The 20,555-nt window shown below is 37.6% G+C and overlaps 1 protein-coding gene across 1 annotated transcript in view; it reads right to left on the bottom strand.

The window, feature by feature from the left end:
- Window positions 1–3,070: 3,070 nt before the first annotated feature.
- MRC1 (mannose receptor C-type 1) overlaps window positions 3,071–20,555 on the bottom strand; it is a 112,795-nt gene continuing 95,310 nt past the window's right edge. Inside the window, exons 26-30 of the mRNA XM_069547602.1 lie at window positions 16,593–16,742; window positions 7,104–7,217; window positions 6,419–6,583; window positions 5,154–5,195; window positions 3,071–4,174 (exon numbers count right to left, since the gene is read on the bottom strand). Of these exons, the coding sequence (XP_069403703.1) occupies window positions 3,924–4,174; window positions 5,154–5,195; window positions 6,419–6,583; window positions 7,104–7,217; window positions 16,593–16,742 (722 nt within the window). The 3' untranslated portion in view covers window positions 3,071–3,923. The remainder of the gene's footprint in view (window positions 4,175–5,153; window positions 5,196–6,418; window positions 6,584–7,103; window positions 7,218–16,592; window positions 16,743–20,555) is intronic.

Below are 20,555 nucleotides of genomic sequence, written 5' to 3'. Positions count from 1 at the left end.
AACACAGAACCTCAGAACGTGACTGTATTCAGAGACAGTGTCTTTAAGAACTGGATTATGTTAAAAATGAGGTTTTGGAAGCTCGTACAACTCAACATCAAAAAAAAAAAAACTCAAATGAAAAATGGGCAGAAACCTGATATACAGTTTTCCAAACAGGAAATACAGATGGCCAACAGTCACATGAAAAGATGTTCGGTGTCACTAATCATCAGGTGAATGCAAATCAAAGTCACAATGAGATATCACCTCACATCTGTCAGCATGATCATGATCAAAAAGAACACAAATAACAAACGTTGGCAAGGATGCAGTGAAAAGGGAACCTTCACACACTGTTGCTGGGAATGTAAACTGGTTCAGTCGGTGTGAAAACACTATGGAGGTTTCTCAAAAAGCTGAAATAGAACTACCATATGACCCAGCAATTCCACTCCTGGGTATATATCCAAAAAAAAAGAGAAAACATGAATTAAAAAGATATCTGTACCCCAATGTTCATACCAGCATTATTTACAATTGCCAAGATATGGAAGTCAACAGACGAATGGGTAAAGACAACGTGGTGTACATACAATGCAATATTGTTCGGCCATAAAAAATAACAAAATTTTGCCATTTGCAGCAACATAGGTGGACCTGCCTGGAGAATCCCAAGGACGGGGGAGCCCAGGAGTCTATGGGGTCGCACAGAGTCGGATGCGACTGAAGCAACTTAGCAGCAGCAGCAGCAGCAACAGGTGGACTGGGAGGGTTTAAGTCCAGATTCTAAGTAATAAGTCAGGTATAGAAAGACAAATACTGTACAATATCACTCATACATGGAAGCTAAAAGATACAACAAACTAGTGAATAGAGCAAAAACAAAGCAGACTCACAGACATTAAGAACAAATTAATGGTGATGGATCAGTTGGTGAAGAATCCTCCTGCAATTCAGGAGACCACGGTTCAATTCCTGGGTTGGGAAGATCAGCTGGAGAAGGGATAGGCCACCCACTCTGGTATTCTTGGACTTCCCTTGTGACTCAGCTGGTAAAGAATTCGCCTCCAGTGCAGGAGACCTGGGTTTGATCCCTGGGTTGAGAAGATTCCCTGGAGAAAGGGAAAGGCTACCCACTCCAGTATTCTGGGTCTGGAGAATTCCATGCATTTTATAGTCCATGGGGTCATAGAGTCACACAACTGACTTCACTTCACTTCAGTGGTTACCAGTGGGGTGAGAGGGGCAACAAGGGTAGGGGATTAAGAGGTATAAACCATTAGGCATAAAATAAGCTATAAAGATTATACTGTACAATATTGGGAATATGGTCAATAATTTATAATAATTATAAGTGGAGAATAATTTTTAAAAATTGCAAGCCACTATATTGTACACCTGTAATTTATATAATAGCATGCATCAACTATACATCAATAAAAAAAAAATCACTCCAAAATGATTGTTTGCCTGGACCTCCATTAGTCTGTGTACTTCTTGTGGACCAGCACAGCTTCTCACCCACATTTGAATCTCCAGGACCTAGCTCAACACCTGGGATATGTATGAGATGCTGATGGTATATGTGATGAACAAATAGGTAAATATACAAACAGATGCCCAAGTGAACACTGAAAACAGATGCATCAAGAGATTCCCAGTCTCTAGAGATATCATCTTTATTTTTAGAGATCAAGTTAAAGACTATTCATAATGTTTGAGTTCAACTGGGGAAAAAAAAATTCTTTAAGAATCTTCTGACTGTTGAATTCTGATGAAAACAAGTGCAAAGCCAGTGTGGAGAGCACTTAAACATTTAATCCCCAGAAAGAGTTTCTGGTTTAAAAAAACAAAAACAAATGGACTACAACCACCAAAACCAAAAATAAACGTAAAAGGCAAACAAAACAAAACTGCTTTTCTCCGTTTTATAAAATTTCTCTACCCCGCCCCCATATGCTTAATATGTTACTGAGTTTGAGTGCATATATAGATACAGATGACATCTATTTGATTGTATGTTTGAGTGGATAATGCGAGGTGTATTCAGCATCCTACTGAATACAGACTGATAAGACATTTAAGTATGAGACAAAAGTCTGAAGTCCAAAATACTTTCTGCGAAAATGTAGCTCTGAGTTCTAAAGAAAATGACTTGTGTAAAGAATTTGTAAATCATGCTCACTCTTATATTTCTTTTCTTCCATATTTCTAATTCTTTCGTTTCTCTTGTATCTTGAAAGAAAAAAAAAATGCACATATAAAGTTTTTTCAGTATAATTAACCACACACTGCCATGACACTGTAGCCACTATCTCCATTGGAACGTCCTCAAATGGAACATGCTTTGTTCTTACCAAGAAAGTAAAAGCAAGTTGTTTTCTACTGTCCGAGGCATGAGAGAAAGTTGTTTGTTCCCAGAAAGCTTTCTCACAATTGCCCACCTCTTACAACCCCATTAAGTTGGGGTATTGCAAACTCCATCCTACCTCCTAACCAATATGCTGCTGCTTAGTCTCTCTCTCTTTTTTTTTTTTTTTTTTTTGGCTGCAGCACATGGGATCTTTAGTTGCACCATGCAAGATCTGGTTTCCTTACCAGGGATCAAACTCGGGCCCCCTGCATTAGGAGCTCAAAGTCTTAACCACTGGACCTGGGAAGGACCTAGGGAAGTCCTGTTAGTCTTTTTGAGTTATGGACTTTCTTGAAAAGCTAGCTATTTTCTTCCCAGAAAAAAAAAAAAAGGCAAAAACACAAATGGAGACAACATTTTGCAAACAATTTGAGATCCCTGTTCAGGTAAGGAACTTCTGCTTGTGAGTAACCCCTTGGGAAAGGCAAGGATGAATTGGAAATATGATACCGGGGTAGATGTGACACCTCTAATATATTTCACAGTGTACACAAAGCTTCATCTGAGGAAAAGTTTTTGAGCAGAGAGGAATTGGTAAAGTGAGGAAAAGATACTTAGAAACCTAATTCCCAATTAGGGAACAATGCCTTCAACTGTTGCGTTCTGAGATCAGTGTTATAGGGGAAAGATCCAGGGAAATAGGCCAAGTCATTATAGCAAAAAAACAATTCTATGCACAGTGTTTTAGCAATCTATATTTTCCAAATACATTAAGAGCTTAATTTTAAAAATTCTTCTACATAATATCATTAATTTTCCAAGTAAAATGTAAAGTAAATGGATAAATAAATCACAGTTAAAAGAAAATTTACACTTACTAAGATCACCAAAATACAAACCTATTAAAAATACACCTTGTCTTTGATGTTTATTTCACATTATCTAAGTACATCTGGTTATGCAAATTTACATTTTAATTTCAAATCTTTGCATTCCTGATATACATAAAACAGGACAAAGAACACATTTGTAATGTTCAGCCTGGAAAATCTTGCTTGGGGCACACAAAATTCTCAGCTGCCTTTTTCTTTCTGCACATGTACAAATACAATTCTGAATAACTGGAATTAAAAAAATCAAGATGGGTATAAGGAAAAAGGTGACTAAATTTTTGTGTCACCTGAGGTTATATGTACTTGACTTTTAAAATGGTCTTCTAATTATCAAATAACTATTTCATGGGTAACAAGTCTTTGGAATCTCCTTAAATGATTTCAGGATGCTTAGCTGGTTGTTTCTGGGGTTCTTGAATTTGAATGCAGTTGACACGAGCTATACACTAATGCTGTATATTCACCTAAGATCTTCTTAAACATAGTAGTCAATGTCATTATCCCTCTTTTGTGAAAATATCTTGCCAGGCTTAAAAAGGAGCACTTATTTCTTCCACTCGGCAAAGGAAAAAAGACAGACCAGTGTAGTACAGTACTATTATAATTTGAAAGGAAATAATCACATTGAACAAAAGACCTTACCATTTTAGTTATAATTTTATGAAATTCAAATATACCTAAATCATGCCATGATACTAGATGGCCGCATGTTCATTCTGTTCAATGCTGCCCATGAGATCTTTTGTATCATTAGTTCCTGGACTTGATCCACTGTTAAAATACAGAGTGTTCTCAAAAGCGTCCTCTCGAGGCAAATGCACACGTCTTTTCTTATAAAAGAAGTACACAGCGAAGCCAGCACCCAGTATAATCAGGAGGACCACGATGACTACTACTCCTGTCGCACTGCTAGACGGTTTAGAAGGTTCCATCTTCCTTGGATCAGCTATAAACAAGTAAATATATTAGAAAAAAGTTAAGTGGAGGGAGGCAGAGAGAAGAGTGCCATGGAGAACAGTACAACTGTCTTAGAAAAACTAAAATGCATGGATTTTCTGTCCAGTGACACTTGCCAAACAGAAATTTAGGACATGAATATAGAATTCCATGGATGATTAATTCAAACGTTCAGATGACTATTCAGTTGCAAACGTATTCCATGTATCTATGCAGCAGTAAGCTAGTGTAATATTTTAAAATATTTATACCTTTTAAAAATAATTGAAGGCTGCTTACACATACATCATATGAAGATAAGTGGAATAGTAAAAGCAGTGATAATAGTAACAACCAAGGGGGAAAATTAGGGAAAAAAGAAAATGAATAGTGGAAATTTGAACACATGAGTATTAGTTAACAGCATGTAGGAAGTTAAGAGAGCTGCAGGCAAGCCACACATCTCACTTTTACTTTTTTTAGCAGCAAACAACGTAAGTGAAAGAGGTCAGTTCCTCATTCAAACTGTAGATAAAACTAAAATTTTAAATATTGCTCAAAAAAAAAGAAAACAAAGAAATCATAGGGTTTCCTAAGAGAAATTTCTTCCCTGGGTTCTCATAGGGCAATTAGTGTAACAAAGCAATTAGTGTCCTCAGTAAGACCTAGAGTTCTTGCCTGGAGAATCCCATGGACAGAGGAGCCTGGCAGGCCACAGTCCATGTGGTCATAAAGAGTCGGACACAACTGAGTGACTCAATAAGAACGACAACAAGACCTAGGATAAAAACACCAAACTGACTCCAAGACTGGCTTTTCTAGAGTATCATTCAAGAGTGATCAGTGCCCTAACAACAAAGGCTAGAGTCACTCAAGCTATTTGACTGAGAGTGGAATGGGTGTAGGAAGGGAAAATTATGGTTTTTAAAGCAAACCCACTGTATCAATGTATTGCTAATATGGAACTTAAAAGTTCATGATGATCTTACCTTTTGTTGTAATTAATGTATGCGTAGGTTCAGCATCAACAACTGTTTGTAAAATAACAAAATAATTAAATAGTTATAAAGACCCATGATAATTGCATGTAGATAGTGAGCATTATTTGGTTTACAAATACATCAAATTATTCATGTTTGATTTATGGTGATATATGATATATATAGACAATAATCAGATGGATGGGCAGATAGATAAAATCTGTATGTATATATACAGATTTTAGCTATCTATCTTCCTATAACTGCAACCTACAGCTGCATGGTGAGTTTAAATAGACTGGAAGATCTGAAAACAGGAAAAAAAAAAACAGTTGCATTTGAGCCACTTATACCACAAAAATTTACCCAATATACCCATAAAATAATGTATTCTAGGCTAGTGGTTTTGAAAATGGCTCACTGAAGCATAAGATATTACAAGGCATTTGAATGAAAAATAAAATAAGAATCCAACACTGCACCAAAAGGTACAGTATCTTAGAACAGAGTTGTCAAAGAATGAAGAACTAGCATCACCGACTCAGTGGAAATGAATTTCAGCAAATTCTGGGAGACAGTGGAGGACAGAGGAGCCTGGCATGCTATAGTCCATGGGGTCACAAGGACTCAAACACAACCTAGCAACTGAACAACAACAACAAAATAATAAAACCACTGGGGATGGAGTATTACTTTATTTAGTTCATTTATTTAAATCTATCATCTAATTAATTTTATCTCTTGGTAAAAATACTATGTGAAGTAGAATGGTATAAAACTACTGTGAACATCCAGATAATATCATATCATGGGCACATAATACTATTAATTCCCCCAATCCCTGTCCTAACATGGCCTGCCATTCAGTCTTAGCAGGAAACTTAATTGGTCTTACATGATTTATTTCTTAATACATTCTCATTCCTCCCCATTGTCCACTTCTTGTTTGGTCAAGGTACGTATTTTATCTCTTTTTCTCATATACCATAAGGCTAGATCTCCAAACTTCTCCCAACCTCACAAATCTGTGTGCATGGATATTTCATCACATGTGTATTGATATGCCAAAATTATTACTTCAATTAAGCAGGAAGTTTTGTGCTCACTCAAAGCAACAGACAGAACTAATCATCATGGCAGACTAGATTTCTTGCTTATAAAGAGGGGGAGTTTATAAGGAACCTGTAATCACATAATTCCACAACTAACATGTTCATATTTGCAAGAAAAGGGAGCCTAGAAACATATGTACCATAGGATAAATTCTTACTTACTTTTTGGTCTTTTACAAATGTATCCTTTGTATGAGGAACAGTGAATATTACTCCATAATCCAGAAGATGCATATAAAGTGACACAATCAGTTCTTTCACCAGAGGGATCACCTGTTTTCCAGTTGACAAAGGAGACTGGGTTGTTGTTTATCCACAGCCACATTCCTGATTATCACAGGAAGCCAAAAAAAATTACAAGTTAAAAATAATCCCCCTTAAAATAAATTCAACTTATTCATGTGAAATTTCTAAGCATGTTATTTTATACCACAATCAATAGCTATTTATACTTGAGTTTTAATAGGCAAGATAATTATAATTAATTAATAGAGGAAAGGAAACTGAGAATTATATTTCTTATGTAGCTTCAGTTGAAAATTTATTCCTAATTAGTATACATATGTAAAGTTATCTCCCCCTAATTTTTTAATAGAAAAAGATAGAAAATATTTTTTAAAACTTCTTTAACTTAGCAACAGTGGATACTCCTTTTAGCAACTTTCAAGATAGCCTAATGTGTGAGTCACTTAAATATTCAGTTCTTATCTCAAATGAAACTATGAGTTTGAATTTTCAAATGTTTCACAAATTAATCATTAATTAAAGCAAGATTTTCTAGAACTGAAAACTTGTTTTGAAACATTTTGAAATATTCATGATTCAAAAATCATGGTGGAAAAATTACCTTCAACATTTCTGTACAATCCTATCCAAAAATTGGTTTTGCTTTGAAGTGGCTCAACTCGATATGACAGGAAACTCAATTCAGCAGCACTTTCAATGGTAACCAGAGAGGAACCTACAAAGTACAAAGGAATAAACAAGATGGCAATATATTTAAGTAGTGAAAACATTTTTATAATGATTGTGTTGATATTAAGAGCAATAAAAATCATCCCACTATCTCCACTTAAGGGGAAGAATTTCAAAGAGTGAACATTTGTCTTCTAAGACTTTGTTTCCATTCTGAAAATATGATTTTTAAGGCATCATTTGTGTGCAACCACTGGACAACTCACTGCAGGATATACAAAGATGAGTAGAACACAGAATACATTAAGAAGGTTATGGTTCAGTGAGTAGGAATGAGTTGAGCATATAGAGAAATGTATTAGAAAAAAAATAAGTATAAAAAGGTACTTACATGTCAAACAGGGAGAAGATTTGTTTTAGGGGAAGCTATTTAAGGAAGCATGCAAGAAACAGAATTTTAAAATATTAGGGAGCATGAGATTTCAAGTAGAAAGAATAGAAAATAATTCTGAGATTAGGAAGGATTAAAAAAAAAGACAGGGAAGCATAGAGGTGGTTCACAGATGCATGGAATTCATGTCTGGTTTATAGTAATAAGATATGAAATAGATAGAAAGGTAGGTAGGTAGGTAGGTAGGTAGATAAGGCAATCTATTGGGGTAAATGAATAGCATTGATAGATAGCTGTTTGGCTGGATGAATCTGGTCAATGGGTGAAAAAAGCCTTGGGTTAGGTCTCACCTCAGATGGCAGGAGACTGGTATTTAGGGTAATGTGGTGACTGAAAAACACTTAGATTTTTAGGCAGCAGAATGATGCATGCACTATAAAAGTATTAATCCAGCTGTTATATATAGGACTGTACAAAAAGAAGATGGGAAACAGAAAGGCTGCTTGGATACTACAGCATCTAACATACCTGGTCAAAGATTGCTTCAGGGCCAGGACTGTGTTTTATCGTAAAATTATAGATTTTTAAATAATAACAACTTAAACTATATTTAAGCTATTTCTACCAGATATTTTGCTTTGGGCTTTACAAACATGATCTCACTAAAATTTTACAACTACCTTATTAAGTTAGCACTACTGTTACTCCATTTTACAGATAAGGAACCTAAAATAAGGAATCTAAAAGTCCAGAAGGTAAGATCTTTCAAGATCTTAATGATAGTGGAGGGCAAAGTCATGGCATGTCCAGGCATCTGAATCTTGCCCTATACCTAACCACATGCCTGCATCCCACATTACTGGGACCTTGCTGACTATTTTCATTGCATCATTTCATATTTTATTTTAAAATATATTTCATAGATGATAGCCATTTTAATATATATGGGATATATTTTGATGAATGTGAATCATTCATTTTATTTATAGGAAAACATAGTTATCTACAGTTGAAAACAAAGTTTCTACATATCCACTGCCAAGAATTAAAAAAAAAAAACTTAGCAACATAAAAAAAACATTTAATTTAAAAAAGGAGGTTTCAAGTGACATCATAATGAATGGCAGAGTAAGAACCCTTGAAAATCTTCTCCCCTACAAAAACAAGAAGAACACTAAATTTTTTTCAAGTCAACTTCTTCAGAACACTGAGTTAACCAACAGCTTGTAACAGTCCAGGAAGTATTTATTCAAGAAAAATGACTGACTCTCAGTAAGAAAAGTGAGCTTCATGATGTTTTAACTTGTCCTAATCCCACAGCCTTATCCCTAGCTCTGTGATTGCCTTAAAAGCCAAAAGCCTCAAAATCACACTGAAGACCAGAGACCAAGAAGACATTGGGAAAGTCAGAATGGGATTGGGGTTCTTTCCAAGCCACAGTCTCAAAGAATTTCCATTATTTGATCTCTGACAGTTCGCTGGAAAACCTCACTTGGCAGGACCTGCCTTAATTTGAACTAACTCAGAGCTTATCCAGCATTTTCCTTGGGGGAATTTGTCAAAAATTAACAGTGGCAATAACCTGACAGTATAGCTGCCTGAAGCAGTGATAACATTTTAGGGAAACAATAAGCTAACCAAAAAGCTAAAGGGAAAGACTGTGGAGTAAAATGTCCATAGGGAACTTTAAGAAGCACCGACCTATTCCTGGGCATCTAGAAGGCCACAGACATGCACTGGAGTGTGTACATGCACGGGACTATGTGCATGCCCGTGAAAGATCTAAAAAGTCTCTACATTTTCACCTCTGGCTGACCTTGATGGTCTGCACAAGCAGGAAGTGAAGGCTAAGGTAGAGTTTTAAACTTCACGTATGAATGTTGAAGACATGTCTTCAGACAGAGCCCCTCAGTAAAACCCAGAAAACTTATTTGTTCTAGGCACTAAGGAAATACATTCACATCACTAGCTGACCACTAAACTAACTAGGCAGAGAATTCAGTAACTGTGCATGAAAAAGAATACATACTTTATAGAATTTATGAGGGAAAATTACTAAACAAGGGAACAACAAACAGCAACAAAATCAAACCCTGTAGAGTGGAAATAAACTTATTTCCAACATTGCTTATTTTATTATTTTAAATACATATTTTTCAATGAAAATTACAAAAAATTCAAAGAAACATGAAAATATGACCCATACCAAGAAAAGAAGCAGCCAATACAAATTTTTCCTGAACAAGTCACATCTTTGGCTTACTGGACAAAGACTTTTGAAATCAGCTATGTTAAAGATGCTTAAAGAACTTAAAGGGGAAAGTGTCTAAAGAACTAAAAGAAAGTATGAAATAATTCCTCACTAAATAGAGACTATTAACAAAAAGATAGAAATTATTTTAAAAATAAAATCCTAGAGTTAAACATTATAATAATTTAAAGGAAAACTTCACTGGAGAAGCCAAAAACTGAATGTGATTAAGTAAAAGAAATAATCAACAAGCTTGTGATTATCCAGTCTGAATAATGGGAGTCCTAGGAGAGGAGTGAGATAAAGAGGCGTAAAGAGTACTTGAGAAATGATGGACCAAAAGCTTCCCAATGGTCCTTCCCAGGGCAAGTGCATGGCAACCCACACCTGTATTCTTGCCTGGAGAATCCCATGGACAGAGGAGCTGGTGGGCTATGGTCCACAGGGTCACAAAGAGTCAGGCACAACTGAAGCAACTTAGCACAGCACAGCACAATGGCTGATAATTGCCCTAACCTTGGAGAAAGAAACAGACATCTAGATCCAGGAACCATAAGGAGTACCAAATACAGTGAATCTAAAGAGATTATTGTCAAATACAGACTTAAATTGAAGAAAGTAGGGAAAACCACTAGGCCATTCAGGTATGACCTAAATCAAATCCCTTATGATTATACAGTGGAAGTGAGAAATAGATTTAAGGGACTAGATCTGATAGATAGAGTGCCTGATGAACTATGGATGGAGGTTCATGACATTGTACAGGAGACAGGGATCAAGACCATCCCCATGGAAAAGAAATACAAAAAAGCAAAATGGCTGTCTGGGGAGGCCTTATAGATAGCTGTGAAAAGAAGAGAAGTGAAAAGCAAAGGAGGAACAGAAAGATGTAAGCATCTGAATGCAGAGTTCTAAAGAATAGGAAGGAGAGATAAGAAAGCCTTCCTCAGTGATCAATGCAAAGAAATAGAGGAAAACAACAGAATGGGAAAGATTAGAGATCCCTTCAAAAAATCAGAGATACCAAGGGAACATTTCATGCAAAGATGGGCTCAATAAAGGACAGAAATGGTATGGACCTAACAGAAGCAGAAGATATTAAGAAGAGGTGGTAAGAATACACAGAACTGTACAAAAAAAATTCTTCATGACCCAGGTAATCACAATGGTGTTATCACTCACCTAGAGCCAGACATCCTGGAATGTGAAGTCAAGTGGGCCTTAGAAAGCATCACTATGAACAAAGCTAGTGGAGGTGATAGAATTCCAGTTGAGCTGTTTCAAATCCTGAAAGATGGTGCTGTGAAAGTGCTGCATTCAATATGCCAGCAAATTTGGAAAACTCAGCAGTGGCCACAGGACTGGAAAAGGTCCATTTTCATTCCAATCCCAAAGAAAGGCAATGCCAAAGAATGCTCAAACTACCGCACAATTGCACTCATCTCACATGCTAGTAAAGTAACGCTCAAAATTCTCCAGGCCAGGCTTCAACAATACGTGAACTGTGAGCTTCCAGATGTTCAAGCTGGTTTTAGAAAAGGCAGAGGAACCAGAGATCAAATTGCCAACATCTGCTGGATTATGGAAAAAGCAAGAGAGTTCCAGAAAAACATCTATTTCTGCTTTATTGACTATGCCAAAGCATTTGATTGTGTGGATCACAATAAACTGTAGAAAATTCTGAAAGAGATGGAAATACCAGAGCACCTGACCTGCCTCTTGAGAAACCTGTATGCAGGTCAGGAAGCAACAGTTAGAACCAGACATGGAACAACAGACTGGTTCCAAATAGGCAAAGGAGTACGTCAAGGCTGTATATTGTCACCCTGCTTATTTAACTTATATGCAGAGTGCACCATGAGAAATGCTGGGCTGGAAGAAGCACAAGCTGGAATCAAGATTGCTGGGAGAAATATCAATAACCTCAGATATGCAGATGACACCACCCTTATGGCAGAAAGTGAAGAGGAGCTAAAAAGCCTCTTGATGAAAGTGAGAGAGGAGAGTGAAAAAGTTGGCTTAAAGCTCAGCATTCAGAAAAGGAAGATCATGGCATCTGGTTCAATCACTTCATGGGAAATAGTGGAAACAGTGTCAGAATTTATTTTTGGGGGGCTCCAAAATCACTGCAGATGGTGATTGCAGTCATGAAATTAAAAGACACCTACTCCTTGGAAGAAAAGTTATGACCAACCTAGATAGCATATTCAAAAGCAGAGACATTACTTTGCCAACAAGGTCCGTCTAGTCAAGGCTATGGTTTTTCCAGTGGTCATGTATGAATGTGAGAGGTGGACTGTGAAGAAGGCTGAGCACTGAAGAATTGATGCTTTTGAACTGTGGTGTTGGAGAAGACTCTTGAGAGTCCCTTGGACTGCAAGGAGATCCAAACTGTCCATCCTAAAGGAGATCAGTCCTGGGTGTTCATTGGAAGGAATGATGCTAAAGCTGAAACTCCAATACTTTGGCCACCTCATGTGAAGAGTTGACTCATTGGAAAAGACCCTGATGCTGGGAGGGATTGGGGGCAGGAGGAAAAGAGGACAATGAAGGATGAGATGGCTGGATGGCATCACTCACTCTATGTACATGAGTTTGGGTAAACTCCGGGAGTTGGTGATGGACAGGAAGGCCTGGCATGCTGCAATTCATGGGGTCGCAAAGAGTTGGACACGACTGAGTGACTGAACTGAACTGAACTGAAAGAGACCAACACTGAGACACATTACAATTAAATTGTCAAAAACGGCAATCCACTCCAGCACTCTTGCCTGGAAAATCCCATGGACGGAGGAGCCTGTAGGCTACAGTCCATAGCATCATACAGTTGGACACAACTGAGCGACTTCACTTTCATTTTCATTTTAAAGACAAAGAGTGATTCTTAAAAACAGTTAAACAAAAGCAACCTTTTACACATAAGGCAACGCCTGCAAAACTATGAAGAAATTTTCCAGCAGAAACTTTGTCCAGAGGGAGTGAAAAGATTATATTTAAAGTGCTTAGAGATAAAAGCTTCCAACCAAGAATACTCCACCTAGAAAAACTGTCATTCAGAATTAAATGAGAGAGAACAAATTTTCCAGACAAATAAAACTGGAAAGAGTTCATCACCAATAGATTTTTTCCCTGATAGCCTTATTTTTGTCCTGATAGCTCAGTTCAGTTCAGTTCAGTCGCTCAGTCATGTCCGACTCTTTGCGACCCCATGAATCGCAGCATACCAGGCCTCCCTGTCCATCACCAACACCCGGAGTTCACTCAGACTCACGGCCATCGAGTCAGTGATGCCATCAAGCCATCTCATCCTCTGTCGTCCCCTTCTCCTCCTGCCCCCAATCCCTCCCAGCATCAGAGTCTTTTCCAATTAATCAACTCTTCGCATGAGGTGGCCAAAGTACGGCAGTTTCAGCTTTAGCATCGTTCCTTCCAAGGAAATCCCAGGGCTGATCTCCTTCAGAATGGACTGGTTGGATCTCCTTGCAGTCCAAGGGACCCTCAAGAGTCTTTTCCAACACCACAGTTCAAATGCATCAATTCTTCAGTGCTCAGCCTTCTTCACAGTCCAACTCTCACATCCATACATGACCACTGGAAAAACCATAGCCTTGACTAGATGGACCTTAGTCAGCAAAGTAATGTCTCTGCTTTTGAATATGCTATCTAGGTTGGTCATAACTTTCCTTCCAAGGAGTAAGCGTCTTTTAATTTCATGGCTGCAGTCACCATCTGCAGTGCTTTTGGAGCCCTCCCCAAAATAAAGTCTGACACTGTTTCCACTGTTTCCCATGGCTCAGTTGGTAAAAGAATCCGCTTGCAATGCAGGAGACCCTGGTTCAATTCCTGGGTGGAAAGATCTGCTGGAAAAGGGATAGGCTACCCACTCCAGTATTCTTGGGCTTCCCTTATGGCTCAGCCGGTAAAGAATCTGCCTGTAATGAGGGAGACCTGGGTTTGAAGCCTGGGTTGGGAAGATCCCCTGGAGAAGGGAAAGGCTACCCATTCCAGTATTCTGGCCTGGAGTACAACTGAACAACTTTTACTTTATATTAAATGTCAGTGGGAATTCTTCAAGTTAAAGTGAAAGGACCCTAATTAATAATAAGAAAATATTTGAATATATAAAACTCAATGGTTAAGGTAAATATGTAGGAAAATCCAGAATTCTGATATAGTGCTGGTAGGTAAATCATCTGTAATGCTAGTATAAAGGTTAAAATACAAAGTATTAAAAATAACTATAAATACAATAATTTGTTAATGTATACATAACATAAAAATATGTAATTGTGACATCAAAAATATAAAAGGTGGGGGAATGTAGAAATATAGAGTGCTTGCATACATTCAAAGTTAAGTTGTTACCAGCTTTAAATACACTACTATAACTATAAGATGTTTCAAATAAGGTTCATAATAACCACACAACAAAACCTATAGTACATATACAAAAGGAAACAAGTCTAAGAATATCATTATAGAAACCATCAAATCACAAAGGAAATGAACAGAGGAAGAAAGGAAAAAAGGAAGGCCAAGACAGACAGAAACAATTAACAAAATGACAATATTAAGTCCATGCCTACCAATTATTGCTGGAAATGTAAATGGACTAAATTCTCCAATCAAAAAACACAGAGTGGCCTAATAGATTAAAAAAGAAGAGGAATAAATAAAAAGAAAAAGACCCAACTATATGCTGTCTACAAGAGATGCATTTCAACTTTGGGACATACATAGGCTTAAAGTGAAGGGATTAAAAAAAATTATTCCATGCAAGTAGTATTGAGAAAACTGACAGTCACGTGAAATAGAATAATACTGGACCACTACTAACACTGCACAGGAAAATCAACTCAAAATTATTAAAGACTTGGATATAAGACCTGAAATCATGGAAGAAAATATAGGCAATAAGCTCCTTGACATTAACTTTGGTGATGATTTCTTTGTATTTGACACTAACAACAAAGGCAAAAATAAAAAGCAAAAATAAACAAATGGCACAACACCAACCTAAAACGCTTCTGTATAGCAAAGGAAACCATCAGCAAAATTAAAATATTACTTACTGAATGGGACAAAAATTTTGCAAACCACATGTCCTAATAGAGGTTTAATATGTAAAATATACAACTTAAACAACTCAATGGCAAAAACCAAATAACTCAATTTTTAAAATGGGTTTAGAACATGAATAGCCATTTTTTTCCCCATAGGAGACTTTCAAATGACTAAAAAGTACATGAAAAGTTGTGCAACATCATTAATCATCGGTGAAATACAAATCAAAACCACAATGAGCTATCACCCCCACACTTGCTTAGGCTAGCTATTATTAAAAAGATAAGAGATAACAAATGCTGGAGAGGAGGAGGAGAAGAGAAAACCTGGTTAGTGTGAATATAAATTGGAACAACATGGGGGTTCCTCAAACAATTAAAGATATAACTATCAGCACTCCCACTTCTCAGTCTATATTCAAAGGAAACGAAATCAGCATTTTGAAAAGATATCTGCACTCCATGTTTACTGCAGCATTATTAACAATAGCCAAGACATGGAAACAACCTAAATGTCCATGAACAGATGAATGGTTAAGGAAAGGCAGTGTGTATATACAATGGAATATCATGCAGTCTTCAAGAAAGAAGGAAATCCTGACATTTGCAGCAGCATGGATCTACCTGGTGGGCATTATTTTAAGGAAGTAAGCCAGAGACAAACAAGTACTATATGGTATTACTTATATGTGGAATTAAGTACAAGTCAAACTCATAGAAACAGAGAGTAGAATGGTGGTTGTGAGGGGCTTAGGGTGTGGGAGAAACAGGGTACAAACCTTCAGTTATATGATAAATAAGGTCTTGGGATCTGTATAATATAGTGACTATAGTTAATACTGTATGATATAAGAGATTAGAAATTAAGTATTCTTACCAAAAAAGGAAAAAAAAAGTAAATATGTGATATGATGGTTGTGTTAACTTGACACTAGGAATCCTTTCCCAGCAAACACATGTATCAAATCATCACCTTGTATACCTCAAATGTATTATAATTTTATGTCCACTACACCTCAATAAAACTGAAGGAAAAAACTAAACATAAAAGCAAAAAGAAGTAGTAAAAACTCCAGGCTGACTTTTGAAAGAACAAGAAGAATATGAGAACTTAACCCTTGCTCACCACTGTTGAAAAAAGAGCCCTGACTTGGGGCATAAACAAACTTCAGTAACAAAATAATTCAGTAAAATATTTATTGGGCTTACAGTAAGTAGATTTGTTATGTACCCTGAAAATTCACTTTATTTGATATTTTTATATCAGAAGGGAAACTTTCCACTTCTGTCATGTCTTGTATTTTCTTTCATATTTATTCACAAATAAGATAACCAGATCTAAATGCTTCTCTATTCATGGCAAAGCAAAATGGCTCCTGCGCACTTGTGAAGCCCGAGCTGATTAGTGATAAAAGGTGAATCCAACACTCTGAATCATAATCCCAGTGATTTAACATACTAGGGCAGAAAGTAAGAAAGACTTCTTCAGCAAATCATTGCTTTCCATACCAGAATTCTTTAATCTTTTGAGGCTATAATGTTAGAAATTACATTTAAGGGGCATGAGGTTAACATTTCTGTTACAATATGAATTATTAAGACAAAAAAGACAAGATATTCTTACGTTCCTTAGGTTTTAACATGCAGGGATACTATTATCATGGTAATCTAGAGTATATGATCATAGAATTTCCTGACAGTAAATATGCCACTTACCCATTCGAAGACATTCCAGAGAAGCCTGGCCCCAGTTCCTTGTAAATGAAGATTCAATATAGTAGCAGTGACCATGGAAAGGAATCCATGCTGAGTGCTCTGTCTCAGGGCATCTACCAGGCAGCTGTGGGGGTTCAGTGGCAGGGATTTCTGTTAATAAAAAGATATTTAAAATATAGTAAGATCTGAAGGTTCTGTAGTACACAGAATAAAATATTAACAATTAAGAAAATTTTCATCGTCTCTTATTATTTTTTTAAAAGCCCTAATGGTAATCATTTAGATCTACCATTTCTATTACTGAGAATTCTTTTTACTTTATCATTATTTTATTTTTAAAATATTTAAATAGAAGGTATTGTGGTTCAAGGGCAATCAACCACATTCATAATTAAGAATATAGATCTACAGATCAGATACCTACAAAGATGTTAGTAAGTTCCCCAAAGAGATCACCCAAAAATAATTTGCGAAGTGAGTCTTCCTTCTGGACACTCTTCATTTTCTAGGATCCTTGCCCCTATAAAACCATCTTATCTGTGACTGACATCGATGTTAAAATTAAGTGCTATAGGTAGAATTCTAGGACTTTATCATTGTCCAATTCAACTACATGTTAAGACCATATCACTGTAATACCACTGACTCCAATGAATCTGCATTGTTGTTCAGTCACTAACTCATATCCAACGCTTTGTGACCCCATGGACTGCAGCACCCCAGCTTTCCTGTCCTTCCCTACCTCCCAGTGCTTGCTCAAACTCAAGTCCACTGAGCTGGTGATGCCATCCAACCATCTCATCCTCTGTCGTCCCCTTCTCCTCCTGCCCTCGATCTTTCCGAGCATCAGGGTCTTTTCCAATGAGTCAGCTCTTTGCATCAGGGGGCCTATGTATTGGAGCTTCAGCTTCAGCATCAGTCCTTCCAATGAGTATTTGGTTTTGATTTCCTTTAGGGATGACTGAGTTTGATCTCCTTGTTGTCCAAGGAACTCTCAAGTCTTCTCCAGCACCATAGCTTGAAAGTATCAATTCTTTGGTGCTCAGCCTTCTTTATGGTCCAACTCTCACATCCATATGTGACTACTAGAAAAACTATACCTCTGATTACAAGGACCTTTGTCAGCAAAGCAATGTCTCTGTTTTTGAATATGCTGTCTAGGTTGGTCATAGTTTTTCTTCCAAGGAGCAAGTGTCTTTTAATTTCATGGCTGCAGTCACTGTTCACAGTGATGTTGGAGCCCAAGAAAATAAAGTCTGTCACTATTTCCACTTTTTCTCTATTTATGCGCCGTGAAATGATGGGACTGGATCCATCATCTTAGTTTTTTGAGTGTTGAGTTTTAAGCCAGCTTTTTCACTCTCCTTTTTCACCCTCATCAAGAGGCTCTTTAGTTCCTCTTCACTTTCTGCCATTAGAGTGGTATCATCTGAATACCTGAAGTTGTTGGTATTTCTTTCAGCAGTTTTGATTCCAGCTTGTGCTTCATTCAGCCCAGCATTTCGCATGATGTACTCTGCATATAAGTTAAATAAGCAGAGTGATGAATACAGCCTTGGCGCACTCCTTTCCCAATTTTGAACCAATCTGTTGTTCCGTAACTGTTGCTTCTTGACCTGCATACAGGCTTCTTGGGAGCCAGGTAAGGTGGTCTGGTATTTCCATCTCTTTAAGAATTTTCCACAGTTTATTCTGTCTGGCCCACAGAGTCAAAGGCTTTAGCATAGTCAATGAAGCAGAAGTAGATTTTTTCCTGGAGTTCTCTTGCTTTTTCTATGATCTAAGAAAAGTTGATAACTTGATCTCTGGTTCCTCTGCCCTTTCTAAATCCAGCTTGAACATCTGGAAGTTCTTGGGTCACATACTGCTGAAGCCTAACTTGGAGGATTTTGAGCATTACCTTACTAGTATGTGAAATGAGTGCAACTGTACGGGAGTTTGAACATTCTTTGGCATTGCCTTTGGAATTAGAATGAAAACTGACCTTTTCCAGTCCTGTGGCCATTGCTGAGTTTTCCAAATTTGCTGGCATACTGAGTACAGCACTTTAGCAGCAGCATCATTTAGGATTTGAAAAAGTTCAGCTGGAATTCCATCACCACCACTAGCTATGTTCACAGTGAGGCTTCCTAAGGCCCACTTGACTTTGCACTCCAGGATGTCTGGCTCTAGGTGAGTGACCATACCATCATGATTATTTGGGTCATTAAGACCTTTTTTGTGTAGTTCTTCTGTGTATTATTGTCACATCTTCTTAATCTCATCTGCTTCTCTTGCTGCTGCTAAGTCGCTTCAGTTGTGTCTGACTCTGTGCAACGCCATAGACGGCACCCCACCAGGCTCCACCGTCCCTGGGATTCTCCAGGCAACAACACTGGAATGGGTTGCCATTTCCTTCTCCAATGCATGAAAGTGAAAAGTGAAAGTGAAGTTGCTCAGTCGTGTCTGACCTTTCGCGACCCCATGGACTGCAGCCTACCAGGCTTCTCTGTCCATAGGATTTTCCAGGCATGAGTACTGGAGTGGGTTGCCATCTGCTTCTCTTAGGTCCTTGCTATTCTGTCCTTTATTGTGCCCATATTTGCATGAAATGTTCCCTTGGTATCTCCAATTTTCTTAAAGAGATCTCTAGTCTTTCCCATTCCATTGATTTCCTCTTTCTTTGCATTGTTCACTCAAGAAAGTTTCATATCTCTCCTTGCTATTCTCTGGAACTCTGCATTCAGTTGGGTATCTCTTTCCCTTTCTACTTTGCCTTTGGCTTCTTTTTTCTTCTCAGCTTTATGTAAGGCCTCCTTAGACAACCACTTTGCTTTCTTGGATATCTTTTTCCTGGGGATGGTTTTGGTCACTGCCTCCTATACAATGTTATGAATCTCCATTCACAGTTCTTCAGGCACTGGGGCTACCAGATCTAAACCCTTGAATCTATCACCTCCACTGTGTACTCATAAGAGATATGATTTAGGTCATACTGAATGGTCTAGTGGTTTTCCCTACTTTCTTTAATTTAAGGCTGAATTTTGTAATAAGGACCTAATGATCTGAGCCACAGTCAGCTCCAAGTCTTTGTTTTTGCTCACTGTATAGAGCTTCTCCATCTTTGGCTGCAAAGAATATAATTGATCTGATTTCAGTATTGACCATCAGGTGATGTCCATGTGTAGAATCATCTCTTGTGTTGTTGAAAGAAGGTATTGCTATGACCAGTGCATTCTCTTGGCAAAACTCTGTTAGCCTTTGCCCTGCTTCATTCTGTACTCCAAGGCCAAACTTGCCTGTTACTCCAGGTATCTCCTCACTTCCTACTTTTGCATTCCAATCCCCAGTGATGAAAAGGACATCATTTGTTGGTGTTAGTTCTAGAAAGTCTTATAGGTCTTCATAGAACTGTTCAACTTCAGCTTCTTTACATTAGTGGTTGGAGCATAGACCTGGATTACTGTGATGTTGAATGGCTTGCCTTGGAAATGAATCAAGATCATTCTGTTGTTTTTGAGATTGTACCTAAGTACTGCATTTTGGACTCTTATTGAATATGAGGACTACTCCATTTCTTCTAAGGGACTCTTTCCCCAAGTAGTAGATAAAATGGTCATCTGAATTAAATTCACCCTTTCCCATCCATTTTAGTTCACTGATTCCTAAAATGTCGACGTTCACTCTTGCCATCTCCTGCTTGACCACGTCAATTTAACTTGATTCATGGACTTAATATTCCAGGTTCCTACACAATATTGTTCTTTATAGCATTGGATTTTACTCAGTATCAGACATACCCACAACTGGGCATCATTTCTGCTTTGGCCCAGCCTCTTCATTCTTTCTGGAGATATTTCTCCGTTCCTCCCCAGTAGCATATTGGACACCTACTGACCTGGCAGGCTCATCTGGTGTCCTATCTTTTTGCCTTTTCACACTGTTCCTGGAATTCCTGAGGCAAGAATACTGAAGGGGCTTGCC

Source organism: Ovis canadensis, chromosome 13 (genome assembly GCF_042477335.2).
Source record: "Ovis canadensis isolate MfBH-ARS-UI-01 breed Bighorn chromosome 13, ARS-UI_OviCan_v2, whole genome shotgun sequence".
In the NCBI taxonomy this organism is placed as follows: domain Eukaryota; kingdom Metazoa; phylum Chordata; class Mammalia; order Artiodactyla; family Bovidae; genus Ovis; species Ovis canadensis.
Note: the sequence above shows the minus strand (reverse complement) of the source record. Positions and strands in the feature narration are given on the sequence as shown.